This window comes from Cornus florida, unplaced genomic scaffold (assembly GCF_030987335.1).
Source record: "Cornus florida cultivar Cherokee Brave unplaced genomic scaffold, ASM3098733v1 CherokeeBrave_3.0.0_Hap2_Chr07, whole genome shotgun sequence".
NCBI lineage: Eukaryota > Viridiplantae > Streptophyta > Magnoliopsida > Cornales > Cornaceae > Cornus > Cornus florida.
Window position 1 is genome coordinate 83470533 of NW_026775577.1, and position 15676 is coordinate 83486208.

Below are 15676 nucleotides of genomic sequence, written 5' to 3' on the forward strand. Positions count from 1 at the left end.
TGTCACTTTGTGTTGTTTCAAGTACTTGGAAATAGTTTTTGAGACTATTTCTTTTGGATTAACAACGTCCTTGTGAGGACCGCGTCATTTTCACACTTTCTTTTTTCGGCATTTTCGTTTTTCGTCTTTTTCCCATTTTCATTTTCTTTCGCATAACCTCACTTTTTGTATTCGGATTTGGTTTCAGCTTTGCATGCATCCATGATATTTTATTTCCATAATATGTGTATTTTTACTTTTGTAGAAAAGTATGTTAATTGCTTACTTTTTCGTAAAGGGCATAGATGTATAGTTTTTTCGGAAACATTTTTTATTTTTGAGATTTTAATGTAATTAAAGAAAGTAATTATTATTCAATTTAATTTAGAAGATATTTTGAAAAATGACATTTTTGTAATTTTAAAAAAGTGTGACAAGTGTCACACTCTCATTGGTTCACACTTGGGAGCCTTGGATGATGACATGTTAAGGGTGAGGATTCACCCACTTGTTGACCTAGGATAGCTGCACTTGTTGGCTTGGATGACTGACAAGTGTAGGCTTAAGATAAAGCCTAGGATGGATGCTTAAGATCGTGACAAGTGCAGGCTCCAAATTTTGTCTTACATTTTTGTGTGTGTGTGTGTGTGTGTGTGTGGAGAGAGGGGGGGGGGGGGGGGTGTTAGTGGAACTTTGTTTCTTCCTCACAAAACCTCTTAGCCATCATTGAAAGAAAGTTTAACATAGGCTTAAAACCTTAGTTTTGGTTCCCTTCTACTCACCTTTGACCTAAAAACTTAGAATACAAAAGCTTCCCCTCATCTTCCTCTACAAAACCCTTGAAGGAATTCTTGGAATTCCTTTACTTCCATTGGATTCAAGAGGAACAATCCTCTTATAAGGTAGGGGATGTTTATAGCCTTGCAATCTTGATGTCTTAATTGTTTTTGAGGTTTATATAAATTGTATGCATGTCTTTGTATATAATCTAGAATTTTATTTAATTATTCTTTGTGAGAAATCAAATTCACATAGTTGTATCTAGTGTGAAATTAACTTAAGACATGATATTAAATTAAACCTTCACTTGTTCTTTAATATATATTAATTTGAGAATATTTAGATGAGTTTTGAAATCTAGAGATTTTAATTAAACGTATTAATTAAAATCTATTTAATGGTTCCATTGATTTAATTAGGTATTTAACTTGATATATGTAACGATCTTGACTTGTTCTTTAGCATATATTAATTTGGAATCATTTAGAATTGTTTTAAAATCTAGAGATCTAATTATTTTAATTTAATTAAATTCTATTTAATTGTTCTAATGATCTAATTAAGTTTTTGATTTGATATATAAATTGACCATGATATGAATTTTGACATATAATTTTTTGAAGTCATTTGAAGTTGATTTAAATTCTAGATAAATTAATTAATTAGTTTAATTAATTTTTATTTAAGTGTTTCATTCATTTAAATAAATATTTGACTTGATATATGTAATGATCATGATGTGATCTTTGACATAAATTAATTAGGGATTATTTGGATGAGATTTGAAATATAGGAAAATTAATTATTTTATGTCATTAATTTCCATTTTGTTGTATTAATGATTTAATCATGTATTTGATGTTGCTTGCATGTTTAAATCATGATTTTGGTCTTGTTGTATAATCATGTGATTATGATTTGAAAGCATGTTTAGTATATATTTATATGTTGTATAACATGTTGTAGTAAATTATTTCATTTGCTAACTTTTTAAATTTTAGAGATTTTGTTATTGTGCTGATGAAATCTTGTGTAATTATAATGAAATTACTTTTAAGGCTTATTATTAGATTGTTGTATCCCTAATAATTGTAGCTTGCATGATAGTAACTTGGTTTAATTAATCTTTAGAAATTCAAAGCATATGTAGCTTGTGAATAGAGGTTATTTGATTTAATAACTTGTTAATTCCTAGAAATGTACCTTGTTGTATACTACTATATTTACCTTAGAAGCTTGTTGCTAAGTTGTAGAATATTTAATACTTGTTCCTCACTTGATGGTAATTTGATTTAGTTGAATTATAATGTCACTATAGCGTGTAACGAATCGCACATTGAAGATTCGATATGGTGTATGCCATTGTAAACTTGAAACCTTAGGACATGGTTTGTGTGGTTTCACCCTACTTGTGCATGGAAGGTGATCTACACATTATTTGATTTTGTATAAGTTTTGGGTTCATTTGTTGATTTTGGAAAGCTTATAAGGACATATATTATATGATGGCTAGGGTTTGGCTCTAGTACGGGAGATATGAGTTCTCCCTTTGTCATAGAGTGCGCACTAGGTAGTACATTATGTGTCGTAATTACCCGGAATAACTTACACATGTGCACATTAGGTAGTATTTTGTGGGTCGTAATTACTTAGAATAATTTGTTTGGTCATAAGACTACATGTTCTAGTCTTTCCACTACATGATTTCGCATTCAATTCCAAGTTGTTAATTATTGATTACTTGTAACCTGTAATTTGGTGTATGTGTTTTCAATTTCAATTAGTATACTTGTACTTGTATACTTGCTTTACGTTTATTTAAATCCCATTTAGTATACTCGCACTTTGTATACTTACTTCGTGTGTATTTAAATCCTATTTAGTATACTTGCACTTTGTATACTTACTTCGCGTATATTTAAATTCCATTTAGTATACTTGTACCTTGTATACTCACCTTATGTGTTTTTCAACTCCGTTTAGTATACTTGTACCTTGTATACGTGTTCGGTATATTTAAATTTCATTTAGCATACTCATACCTTGTATGCTTATATCTTGCGTATTTTGTTTCAATCGCGTATGTAGCTTAGGATGATCCCTTAGTCTTACCTTGGATATAGACGTTAGGTGGCATGAACCCCATGGATTGTTTTTTTTATCAACTTGCAAAACTTGTAAAACTTTAGGTTATACGCATGTTCATTCCCTACGAGTAATGTAAGTTACTCACCCCGTTGAATGTGATTTGTTTCAGGTAAGGAAATGTGGTTTTGGGATGCACAACATCCTTAGGTTGTCTTATTGATTTGGAGTACTTTTAAAATATTTTTGCTCACATGCAAGTGTTAGCATATTTAAGTTTTACGTATAAAGTTGTAATACTTAGCGAGGTTCATTATGTCATTTATGCCTTATGTTATGTAAAGTATACTTAGAAACACTCTTTAGGACATATTTAATATGTATGAAATGAGGTTAAGGGCCATTTACTTTTAAGTTGTCTTCTAAGTACTTTTGGTTTCATGTATAATTAAATAAAAATGAAGAAATTGGATGCTTTAGCATGTCATTTTCATTTTTGGATGTGTAAAGTATGCACAAGCACACCCTTTAGGTCACTTTATATATCAATAAAGTCTGATCAAGGACCAAACAGTCTTTTGAATGCATCTATGTATGTTGGTTTTAAGTTTTTCCTTTAAAAGTCATTTTAGGTAAATTTGAGTTTTGATATGTCGTATTTTGCATTGGGCATATTTGGGGGTTGTGGACCATTTATGCGCACTTCAAAACACTTATTACGTTTGTGTGCACAATCGTTTTAGCACATAACTTCATATTCAACCAAATGAAATTTGTTTTATCATTGTTAAATATGAGTAAATGATATTTATCATGCTTTTATCATATTTATTGTTCTAGATTCGAACTGTTACAGTTTATAATTGTGGTGCTATTGTTTGATATAGCTATGATGAAATTTATACATGTATGTGATGGAATCATTGAAGTAGCTAATAAGTTAGGCTCCATAAAATTCTATGCCATTGTTAGATATGGTTTTAGTGATTTGATGTGTAGGTGGGCTGGCTGATAAGTCAGGTCACTCTACTTAAGCCATTGTTAGATATGGCTTTGCTTATTGATGATTATTTTTATATTTATGTATGAGCCATGATACGAGCTTGAGGTCTCGGAATCAATGGTTAAGATTAAGGCGTATATTGCTGAAAAGATGAGTAGCTGAATATAGGAGATGTGTGTGCCCTGGTAGAGGGGGACTCTTGACCACCTAGTATTCGATTTTTCTTGAGATACCCACTACACGGTTGAGACTGACCTATATGTCAGTAAGCGTCTTAGTGTGTGTGTGTGTGTGTGTGTGTGTGTGTGTGTGTGTGTGTGTGTATCGACTATGTATCTATTGTATGAGTTTAGCCAGGAATGTATTAATTATCAGTTCTCTAATTGGGTCGTAGTAGAGGGGGCTTGCTCGTGGGTCTACCCCCCACTTTATTTTTTAGGTTCACGTCAGTTCCAGACTTAGAGTTCATTCATGCTTATCAGATACATCCTTATTCATTCTTCCGGATTTGACGACGTAGAATATTATCTTAGTTTATTTCATGTTCAAACTTAGATATTATTTATTTTAGTTTATAGGATTTATTTAGGGGTCCAAGATATACGAATTCCCTAGTTTTACTTTGGAGGTTTATGGTTTATTAGATTTGTTTGAAGTATTGGTATAAGATGATTTAATAATTATTTATTATTTAGTTTTCTTTTCAGTGTTATTATTTATTTATTCTTTTTATCCATTTGTATTATGTGTTTGTTTATTATTAATTGTTTGATATCCCCTAGTTTGGGGCGATGACTTAATCAACCCACATCTCCGAAATTGGGAGGTTTCACAAATCACCCCGGCTACTAAAGAACGCAATGAAAGGAAACTCGCCCCTAAATGGGAATGGCCTTATAGAGTGGTATAGATGAGAAGACAAGGAACCTACTGGTTGACGACCTCAGGTGGAGAACAATTTAGTCACCCATGGAATGCTGAGCACTTCAAAAAGTACTACCAATAATATTATGAAGGCTTAATAGTGGTGGCAGCCATTAGCTTTAGAAGGTCATTACATAGTTTTGTGTCGTTGCATAGTTTCATGGTAATGCATAGTATCGTGTTTAGTGATAGTCATTAGCCTCAACATTGTTAAGCTCATATTCCCTTTAAGATTTATTGTTAACTCATGGTTGATTTCTCAATAAAGTTCTTTTAGTCTCACCATCTTCTAATATCAATTTTTTAAAAATATAAATTTGTAGTTTTATTTATTATTTATTATAATAATAAAAAGTGCCCTATATTTCAAAGGTCCGAGCTGAATGAAACCTGTAAGAATCATCCTCGCACTATATTGATAAAAAGTGTCATGTATTATAAGGGCACAGGCTGAATGAAGCCCATAAGAATCATCCTCGTACTAAAAAGGGTTGATAAAAGAGTGCCCTTTATAAGGATTCGGGCTAATAATTATTAAATTGCCTCGTATTATAAAGGCTCGGTTGAGTGATGTAATAGCCATCGTCCCTATATTACAAGGGATTGATATCTTAAAGTGCCATGTGTTATGAGGGCCATAACGAAATAAAATTCCTAATCGTGATGATGCGTGCTGCAAACAAAGCCATACCTAAAATCTTTTATCATTAAAGGATATAGTACATAACTGAAACAACATAGTCTGTCACATATACAAAAAAGAAAGGCATAGTCCCTAAAAAGATAAAGCAACATGAAAATAAAATAGATAAATGTCATGTAGCATCCACTGGGCTGCTCCGGGATCTGTTAGGTCCTTAGACTCTTCCTGAATCTGATATTGCTTTAGATCCATTTTAGGGTAAGTAATGGAAAGTTGACACCGAAACTCTTTAAAGCCGTCAATGTACCACCCATAAGAAATCTCGTTGAAATCTGTAAAGGACTTAAACTCTTCTACAACTTTTAACCTCTCCACTGTTATCTTGTTAGACACTTCTCTCGTCAACTTTTCCATCTCTGACGTGAAATTGGACATTTCCCCTTGCCAAGCAGCTTCAACATCTTAATGACTCTTCTTCGCGCCTTCAAGTTGCATGGAAGGACATCCCTTTTCTTCCTTAAGAAGGGTAGCCTGAGGGATCAAGTCCATGGCGTGCACCGCACTCTAAATAGAGGATAAAGTTGCAACGTGAAATGTAAAAAAGATAAAATGAGGGGCGAGTTGAGACAATAGCTAGTAAAAAAGGAAGACAAAAATTTCCTCACCCGTTTGATGTCATACACTAGTAACCCAAGGCTCCAGTCATCATAGTGAGTGTATATCTGGGGTTATCTACAACAAACGCCTCAGGATGATGATGAATTACCAACTTCGACACCACCGAAGGGACCCCTCCTGGTTCACGTCGTTCAAATCTTCCTATCCCAATGGAGACGAAGAAGAGGCCCCAAGGGTCAAGTTCTCTTGTGATGACCGTGTCATCTTTTCTTTTTTTCAGCATTTTTTTTTTCTTTTCTTTTATTTCCTTTCTTGTTACCTTAGGGTTTTGAGAACCCAATGTAAAGTTTTGGTATCCGTGATTGGCTCCCGACACTCCATGCATCAATGTTAGTGTATTTCATCCTCATGGTATGATTCATTTATATAGTAACGCATACTTGTCCATTTTCATTTTCATTTTTATCGGGGTATATGTGCTAACTTTCTTTGGAGACATTTTCATTCTTGGGGTCCTTTGTGCGATTATCTTTTGGAGATATTTTGATTTGGGGCATTAGTGCGATTAACTTTTTAGATATTTCTAAAGGGACTTTTGTTCAATTTTGGGAAAGTTGTGCAAGGTGTCTTGGTATAATTGGGTCAAGCGTTGGCACTTGATTGGGGCATGTAGGGGAGTTAGATGATGACAAGTGGAAGACTCTCTCTTTCTTTCTCTCTTCTTCTTCACGATCTCCCTCTCTGTCTCTCCATATATCTCACGTGAACCAACCTCTCTACAGATATAATACATACATATATATATATATAGGCAGCTAACCCTAATCCTAATCCTACTATACGTATGTCTGGCTTATTGAATAAGAAAAGGAAAATAAAATATACTACTACTACTACTACTAATAATAATAATAATAATAACACACACACACACACACACACATATATATACACATGCATCACTATATATATAGAACTAATACACTCATGGGCCATAATCCTTACCCATCTAGGATTCCATTCCAAATAGTGCATGAGACCTATTTGGTTGGTCCACTACTACTAACCCAAATCCATCTATTAAATAAAATTAAATTAAAATAAAACCAACAATTAAACATTTAAGCTAACACATTATTACAAACAAATACACACATTTAAATCACATAATTCACAATAATCAAACAATCACATAAACGCATAGCCACAAAATCAAATAAAATGCAAATAAAATAATTAAACAAATCCTCTGAAAATTAAGGGTGTTACAGGTAGTGTCACATAGTTTGAATAGGAATTCTTGATAATGAGTTGCATAAATCATCGTTGTACTAACAGGTATCATCGCTACCGCACTCACAGAGATCATCACCTTCACACTCAAGGAGATCATCATCCCCGTATTCGGAGGAATGATTGTCCTCACCACCTACGAAACTCTCATAGTGACACTCAAAAGGGTAGTGTAATGACCCAGTCATTTTCATTCCTTTCCTATTTCCCAAATTTTGCTGATATTTTTTTTTCGTTGATTTTTCCTTTCTGAGTTCAGGTTTTGTCAACTTGAGTTGTTTCAAGTACTTAGGAATATTTTTTGAGACTCTTTCATTTGGATTGACAACGTCTTTGTGAGGGTCGCGTCATTTCCACACTTTCATTTTTTCGGCATTTTTCTTTTTTATTTGTTTTTTGTCTTTTTCCCGATTTCATTTTTCTTCGCGTAACCTCACTTTTTGTGCTCGGATTTGATTCTGATTTTGCATGCATCCATGATATTTAAATTTCAAGATATTTGTACTTTTACTTTTGTAGAAAAGCATGCTTGTTGCTTACTTTTACGTTAAGGGTATGAAGACATAATTTATTAGAAACATTTTTGATTTTTGGGGTTTTAGTATAATTAAATTTTGTAATTATTTTTTGTCTTAGGGACCATTTTGCAATTTAATTTGGAAGATATTTTCAAGAAGGACCTTTTTGCAATTTTTAAAAAGTGTGAATAGTGTCACACCTCCATTTGTTCACTTGTTGCTATCTCATTGGTTCACACTTGGGAGCCTTCGATGATGACATGTGAAGGGTGAGGATTCACCCACTTGTTGACCTAAGATAAATACACTTGTTGGCTTGGATGGTTGATAAGTGTAGGATTAATATTAAGCCTAGGATGGATGTTTGGATTAGTGACAAGTGTAGGCTCCAAAATTAGTCTTGCATTAGTGTATGTGAATGGTGGTGTAAGAACACATAGTCAGTGGAGAAATACACTAAAATTAGTTTAGGTATTTTCATTTTATTTTTATTTCATCTCTGTCCTCTCAAACCCTAACCTAGCCACCACTGAAGGAAAGCTTAACCTAGGCTTAAAACCTTGGTTTTGATCTCCTTCCACTTATCTTTGACCTTAAAGCTTAGAATACAAAAACTTTGCCTCACCTTCCTCTACAAAACCCTTAAAGGAATTCTTGAAATTCCATTGCTTCCATTGGATTCAAAAGGAACAATCCTTTTGTGAGGTAGGAGAAAATTAAGGTTTATAATTCATGTACTTTAATGTTTTTGTATCTTAGAACAATTTGAAAGTATGCCTTTAACATAATTATAAAAATTGTTGGTAGTAGTACCTTGTATGAAATTAAGTAAAAACATGATATTGTTAAAGGCCATGATTTGATCTATAGCTTATATTATTTTAAAGTCATTTAGAGTTGTTTTGAAATCTAGAGAAATTAATTAAATAATTTAATTAATTTTTATTCATATGTTCTTTTGATTTAAATTAAGTTTTGACTTGATATATGTAATGGCCATGATATGTTCTTTAGCATATATTAAATTGAACATATTTGGAGTTGTTTTAAAATCTAGAGATTTAATTATTTTATTTTAATTAAATTCTATTTAATAGTTTCACTTATTTTATTATGTTTTTGACATAATATTAAATTAAGCCTTGACATGTTCTTTGACATATATTAATTTGAGAATATTTGGATGAGTTTTGAAAACTTCATTTAATTATTTTCTTTGTATGAAATTTAATTCACATAGTTGTATTTAGTGTGGAATTGACTTGTAACATGATATTAAATTAGGCCTTGGTATGTTCATTAACATATATTAATTTGAAAATATTTGGATGAGTTTTGAAATCTAGAGATTCTAATTAAATGAATTAATTAAAATCTATTTAATGGTTCCATTGATTTAATTATGTTTTTAACTTGATATATGTAACGCCCTTGACTTGTTCCTTAACATATATTAATTTGGAATCATTTGAAGTTGATTTAAGATCTAGAGAAATTAATTAACTAGTTTAATTAATTTTTATTTAAGTGTTCTATTTATTTAAATGAATATTTGACTTGATATATGTAATGACCATGCTATAATCTTTGATATATATTAATTAGAGAATATTTGGATGAGATTTGAAATCTAGAGAAATTAATTATTTTATTTTTATTGCATTGATGATTTAATCAAGTATTTGACGTTGATTATATGTTTAAATCATGATTTTAGACTTGTATTATATTCATGAGATCATGTTTTCAATATTGAATAATAATGTCATTATAGCGTATAACGAATCGCACATTGAAGATTTGACATTGTATATATTTGCATGGGTAACGAATCACACATTAAAGATCCGACATGGTTTATGCCATTATAGACTTGAATCCTTAGGACATGGTTTGTGTGGTTTCACCCTACTTGTGCTTGGTAGGTAGTTTCATGCATTGTACTTGAATATATGTCATGAACTTGTTGTTTTTAGAAAGATTGTAAGGACTTGAATATATGTTATGGCTAAGGTTCGACTCTAGTATGGGAGATAAGAGTTTTCCCTATAATATTAAGTGCGTACTAGGTAGTATCTTGTGGGTCGTAATTACCCGAAATCACTTGCTTGGTTATGAGACCGTATGTCCTAGTCTTTCCACTACTTGATTTCGCATTCAATTTCAAGTTTTTAATCATTGATTACTTGTAACTTGTAATTTGGTGTGTACATTTTCAATTTCATTTAGTGTACGTGCGCTTTGTATACTCGCTTCGTGCATTTAAATCTCATATAGTATACTTGTGCTTGTATACTTGCTTTACGTATATTTAAATTCCATTTAGTATACTTGCACTTTGTATACTTGCTTCGTGTATTTAAATCTCATATAGTATACTTGTGCTTGTATACTTGCTTTATGTGTATTTAAATTCCATTTAGTATACTTGCACTTTGTATACTTGCTCCGTGTGTATTTAAATTCCATTTAGTGTACTTATACCTTGTATGCTCACTTTATGTGTTTTTCAACTCCGTTTAGTATACTTGTACCTTGTATACTTGTTTCGGTATATTTAAAATTTCATTTAGCATTTTGTACCTAGTATGCTTACAAGTTGCGTATTTCATTTTCAATTGCATGAATATTGTGATTTATGCTAGAAATGCTCTAAGGTAGCTTAGGATACTCCTAAAGTCTCACATTGAACATAAACATTAGGTGGCATGAATCACGTGAATTGATCTAAATCAATCTAATAAACTTGTAAAACGTTAAGTTATTTGCATATTCATCTTCCTACGAGTAACTTTGGTTGCTCACCCTCATTGTTGGGATATTTTTCAGGTACGGAGATCATATTTTGGGATACACAATATCCCTTGGTTGTCTTGTAAATTTGAAGTACTTCATTCATGTACTTGTTAGCATGAAAAGTGTTGTTTTTGGTTTTATATGTCAAAACATGTATATTCAGTTTTAATTATATAATGTGCACATAAGTGCATCTTTTAGAATGTATTTGATATGTATGTAACGTGGCCAAAGCCCGTTTACTTTTAAGTTGCTTCTTTTTAAGTATTTTAAGTTCCATGTTTAATTATTGAAAAATAGGAAAATATGAAGTTTTAAGTTGTCATTTTCAATTCGGATGTTACAAAGTATGCCCAAGCACACTCATTAGGACTCTTTTAATATATTTGAGGTGTAGCCAATGGTCAAACGCCTTTTCATTTGCATCTATGCATTTTGGTTTCAAAATTTGTTTTTAGAAGTCATTTTAGGCAAATTTTAGGTTTGATAGGTCGTATTTTGCATCAGATATATTTGGGGGTCACGGACCATTCCCGCACGTCTTAAAACACTAATTATGTTTGCGTGCACAATCGTTTTAGCATACAACTTCACATTCGGCCATTTGAACACTTGATGCAAATTCCACTTTTACGTTTTTTTGTCAAAATTGAGCATAAGAACATTTTGAGGATTTCACATCAAAATTAAAATTTTCTTTTGACATAGTTAGCTAGAAAACCTGATTTTAAGGGAGGGTTCTTCTTTGAGTTTTTCCAAAAACAATCATTAAAGGGTCCAAAATTGCTCTCTGTTCAGGAAAAATCAGCAAAATCAGCTGCTGTCATCCAAGCCTTAGCCGCGTGCGCACGGGCGCGCACGCACGCAAAGGGGCTACCTTGGTGCCCCATGGCCGCATCAACTTCCAAATTTGTTTTTGACCGTTCTTCTTCGTACGGATTCCGAATCAAGTGATTTTTGAGTCTAACTTTATTAATTTCTCGTCGTCTATCCAATGGTGCACTCGTTAGCACCCGAATCTTTCTGGAAATTATCATTTTCCCCTAATGCTAAACTTGTCCGTATTTAAAACGTCACTTCCACTTTGTTTTTTTTTGGGTTCATTGACTTCATAGGAAGTCATGCTAGTGTCTTGAGGATGATGTACATCTTTCAAAACGTTCTTTCCGTGTGAAAAGACCATTTTGCCATTGGGGCCATACTTGGTCTATTTTTAACTATAACTTCCGTTTTTATCCTCGTTAAGTTCCGTGACCTCATGGAAGGTCACTTTGGCGTTTTAGAGACGTATTCCATCTCTAGAGACTTGGTTTCTATATCCGCTTCAGCATTTGGGATCCGTTATCCGGTCAAACTTTGCGCACTTGCTTGATCACGACCTATGAAGCACCGATACGTGGGAATAGATGGTCGTACCGGTGTCGGACACGTGTCCGACACGGACACGAGTGTCTGAGGCTTTGACACGTGTCTGAGGCTTTGACACGTGTCTGACACCTCTGTAGAGGTGTTTTATTTTTTTATCATATTTTTCATGCCGGACACTGCGAAGGACACGCCGGTGACACGCATAAGACACGGGATTCACGCCGGTGACATGCATAGGACACGGGATTCAAATTTTTGTAAAAATAAATAAATAAATAGAGAGATATATACACAGGCTAAAAGAGTGCAGCTCGATTGGGATCTTCCTGAATTTATCCGGCCGCAGCCGAAGCCATCGAACTGATTGATCGGCGAGATAGTTTTGGATCAGATCTACTTCGTTCCCCTTCGCACACCGGACTTTGATGGTGTCTATTCTACTCTCAGAGTTTAATCAACTTGAACACTTTGTTCTTGGATCTCTCTCTAGGAAATGGTCGGCAGGATGATGCTTCGGATCTACTCTGTGGCTTTCTCTCTCACACACTAGATTGTGGTGGCGTACACAAGTGTGTTAGTTCACTAACTTTTGATTCTCTATACAATTAGGGTTAAGTTGCTAATTGCATGTAAGCTTTGTCTTAGTGAATGGGCTTGGGCTTAATGATGCTTGGACTATATTTTGGGACTAAAAGTTGTGTTTATTAAATAATAGGCCTAAAAGTTGTGTTTATTAAATATAAATTAGAAATTGAGTAAAAATAAAAAATATATATATTATAATGAAGAAAATATATATTATAATAAAAATATATATTATAATATATATATATATATATATATATATATGTATATATATTATTTTATTGTCATATCCTTGTGTGTCCAGTTTTTTTAAAATTTGTCTTATCATTATATCCACATCGTATCATATCTGTATTCTATATCTGTGTCTGTGCTTCAAAGACCTTTATAATGAAGAAAAAGAGTGTTTGTGCGCGACGATTGAGCTTTCACTTTGAACTTGTGATTTGAAATTCAAGGTTTAATGTTTAGATACACATGCAAGGTCTATTTATGCTAGTTTAAGAAGTGCTCACTCACGCCAGTGATATGCATAACAACTGAGGTCAGTATATGGCGTGTGCGAAGGTTTATGTTGTTTCAAGGTAATGCGAATCCACTGATGTTTCCGCTGACGGCTCTCTGTTGTAGAGGTTTCTCTTCGTTGTGGCGGCTCTCTGTTTCATCAGAGTTTTTCGAGTTCGGTGATGTTTCCGCTAATGGGGTTTCTCCATGGCTTGTGGCGAAACAGTCCTAATTTTGGTGAGGGCTTCACGATCTATACTTTTGATCCCGGTATTGGCGCCGTGTCGTTGGTGATATGGTTTTTAGTGGTTTGTTCTCTTTTTTTTCGTCTCTGCACTATGGGTTCGTCGTTACGGTGTCTATCTCTCTTCCTCTTTGCAGCAGGCAATTGACGGTGGGGATGCCGACCAGTAGATTGGCTACCACCTAGTCGATGGTTCTTTTGTTTCGATTGCTGGATCGCGTGTTTTGGCCGGAGGCAACCCTCTTGGCACTTTTGTGTCGCTCTTCCACTTTGCTTCAGGCTTGGTGTTCGGTTGGGTTTCCATGGGTCCCTCTGTGGTGGGTTTTCTCCTGTTTCTGTGTTGGGCCTTCCGTCTCCTTCCCAACGGCATAAACACTTCCAGTCTTGCAGTTCCTCTGATCTGGAGTTTACCGATCCCCTTTCGGTTTGTTCTTGGCCCTGTTATCACTTTCGGGATTTCTTTTGGCCATGACAGTGTCTGTTGTTTCAGGTGCTTTCCGTTGATGGTGGTGTTTTCCGATGAGTACGTCTTGCTGACGTCGTTCTATAGGCGTACGGTTTATGCTGGATGTGTTGTGGTGGGTCCGGGAGAAACTTCTGGTTCTTGTGGTTGGGGCTTTTTTTCATGGGTTTGTTTGACTGGGCTTCGGTCTAATCCCAGTTCTGGTTCTTGTGGTTGGGGCTCTTTTTTCATGGGTGTCTTGTAATGTGGACTGTTTTCTTTTTGCTTTGCTTGCTTGTACTTTTGCTTCTTTGTAATAATATGTAAGTCTTTGCTTGTCGAAAAAAAAAAAAAAAAAGGTAATGCGAATCCTGACTTATGATTTACTTTCCCACTTTTTGGGCAGTTTGCCAAATAAGTAAATTCCTATCTTACTTTTTGTGTCATTACAGATTCAGCTCCACTCTTTCTTTAAATTATAATATACATATACATGAATACATACATATATATATACACACACACACATATATTGGCCAAACCAGTGTCTATGAAGGGACTATCTTTGAAATTCAACTTCGACAAAGAATCGAAGTCCCCACCTACCTTGTTCCCTAATTAGGCACATCTCCCAATGGGTTCTTAAACAAAATACATATAAAATGAAAAATGAGTTTTCTTTTTTTTTTTTTTTTAAAAAAAAAGAAAAAGAAAATTTCATAGAATCAACGTTCATGGTGGATGTCGGTCTTGTTCAATTGTTGGGTGCAAAGCCTAACAAGTGAAAAATAAAAATAATAAAAAACGACGTTTATAGTGGACGTTGGTTTAGTTTAACTATTGGGCTATATATATATATATATGAATAAATGTTACATGTATATACATATATGTACATCTTTAGTGCTTTTGCCAAGAATAGTTCCCAATTGGCGGGTGTTATCATTACAGTCAACTCTAGGTTCAGTCCTAGGCCTTTGGAATTGATGGTCACATCTGCACCGACTTCTCCGAATTTTGACTCTCTAAAAATATTACATCAACTTTATTAAAAGTTATGTCAGCAATTCTAAAGTCACATCCGCTCTTTAGAAACATGCACTTCATCAAACTCTCTGAATTTTCGCTCTAAAAAAAAAAAAAAATTAAAAATTAAAATTAATTTTTTTTTTTTTTTAACTTTTCCTAAGCGACTATATTTCTAACGGCTATATTTTTAACGGCTATGAGAATAAGTAGATTAATTTGTAATTTTAATTATTTTTTTACAAAAAGTTAAAAAAAAAATTATGGTCATTAAAACACTATTTGTGTTGGCCAAACAGTGCCTTAATGGTCAAATGCATTAAGCAAAAAAATAAAAATAAAAAAACAAATTTTAAGGGGAAAAAACAAAAAAAAAATAAGCTTTTTGAATTTATTTTTGGCCAAAATAATTTTTTTTTTCGACAAACAGTGCCTAAACAATATATTTTTTATTTAATGAATTTTATTTTATTTTATTTTTTAAAAAAAGTGCTCAAAATAACCTATTTTTAGGTTTTTTTTTTGAAAAATAATTTGCCAAGGCATTGTTTGGCCACTGTTCTATGAGTAGAAGAATAAAACAAAGACAAGCAACCAAAAATGACACCATTTTGCAACAAAAAAAAAAAAAAAAAAATTCAGCGATCGCAGATTAGCTCGTTGAATACCGCGAGCCGGCCTGTGAGTAAAACTGGACCCTACCATTTTTGGCTAGGCCGCTACACGCCTAAGGCCATCTGCACCAGCCTCTCTGGATTTTGGCTCTCTAAAAACGCCACATCAGCTTTTCCAAGAGCCACATCAGCAATTCTGTGACGGCCCTAGTTTTTAGGCTAGTGCGTCCTATGATAGACCGAACGTAGATCCG

The 15676-nt window shown here is 33.6% G+C and overlaps 1 protein-coding gene across 1 annotated transcript; it reads left to right on the forward strand.

The window, feature by feature from the left end:
• Positions 1 to 12932: 12932 nt before the first annotated feature.
• On the forward strand, positions 12933 to 14145 carry LOC132267698 (uncharacterized). The gene is made up of 2 exons (XM_059768811.1): positions 12933 to 13764; positions 13831 to 14145. The coding sequence occupies exons 1-2, from the start codon at positions 13643 to 13645 to the stop codon at positions 14045 to 14047; spliced, it is 339 nt and encodes a 112-aa protein (XP_059624794.1). The 5' UTR covers positions 12933 to 13642; the 3' UTR covers positions 14048 to 14145.
• Positions 14146 to 15676: the final 1531 nt, after the last annotated feature.

Bases quoted from the DNA above. Each gene is read 5' to 3' on its own strand.
- LOC132267698 (XM_059768811.1), top strand. From the start codon at position 13,643: ATGGGTCCCTCTGTGGTGGGTTTTCTCCTGTTTCTGTGTTGGGCCTTC. The intron at 13,765-13,830 runs GTTTGTTCTTGG...CTGTTGTTTCAG, and splicing joins AGTTTACCGATCCCCTTTCG to GTGCTTTCCGTTGATGGTGG.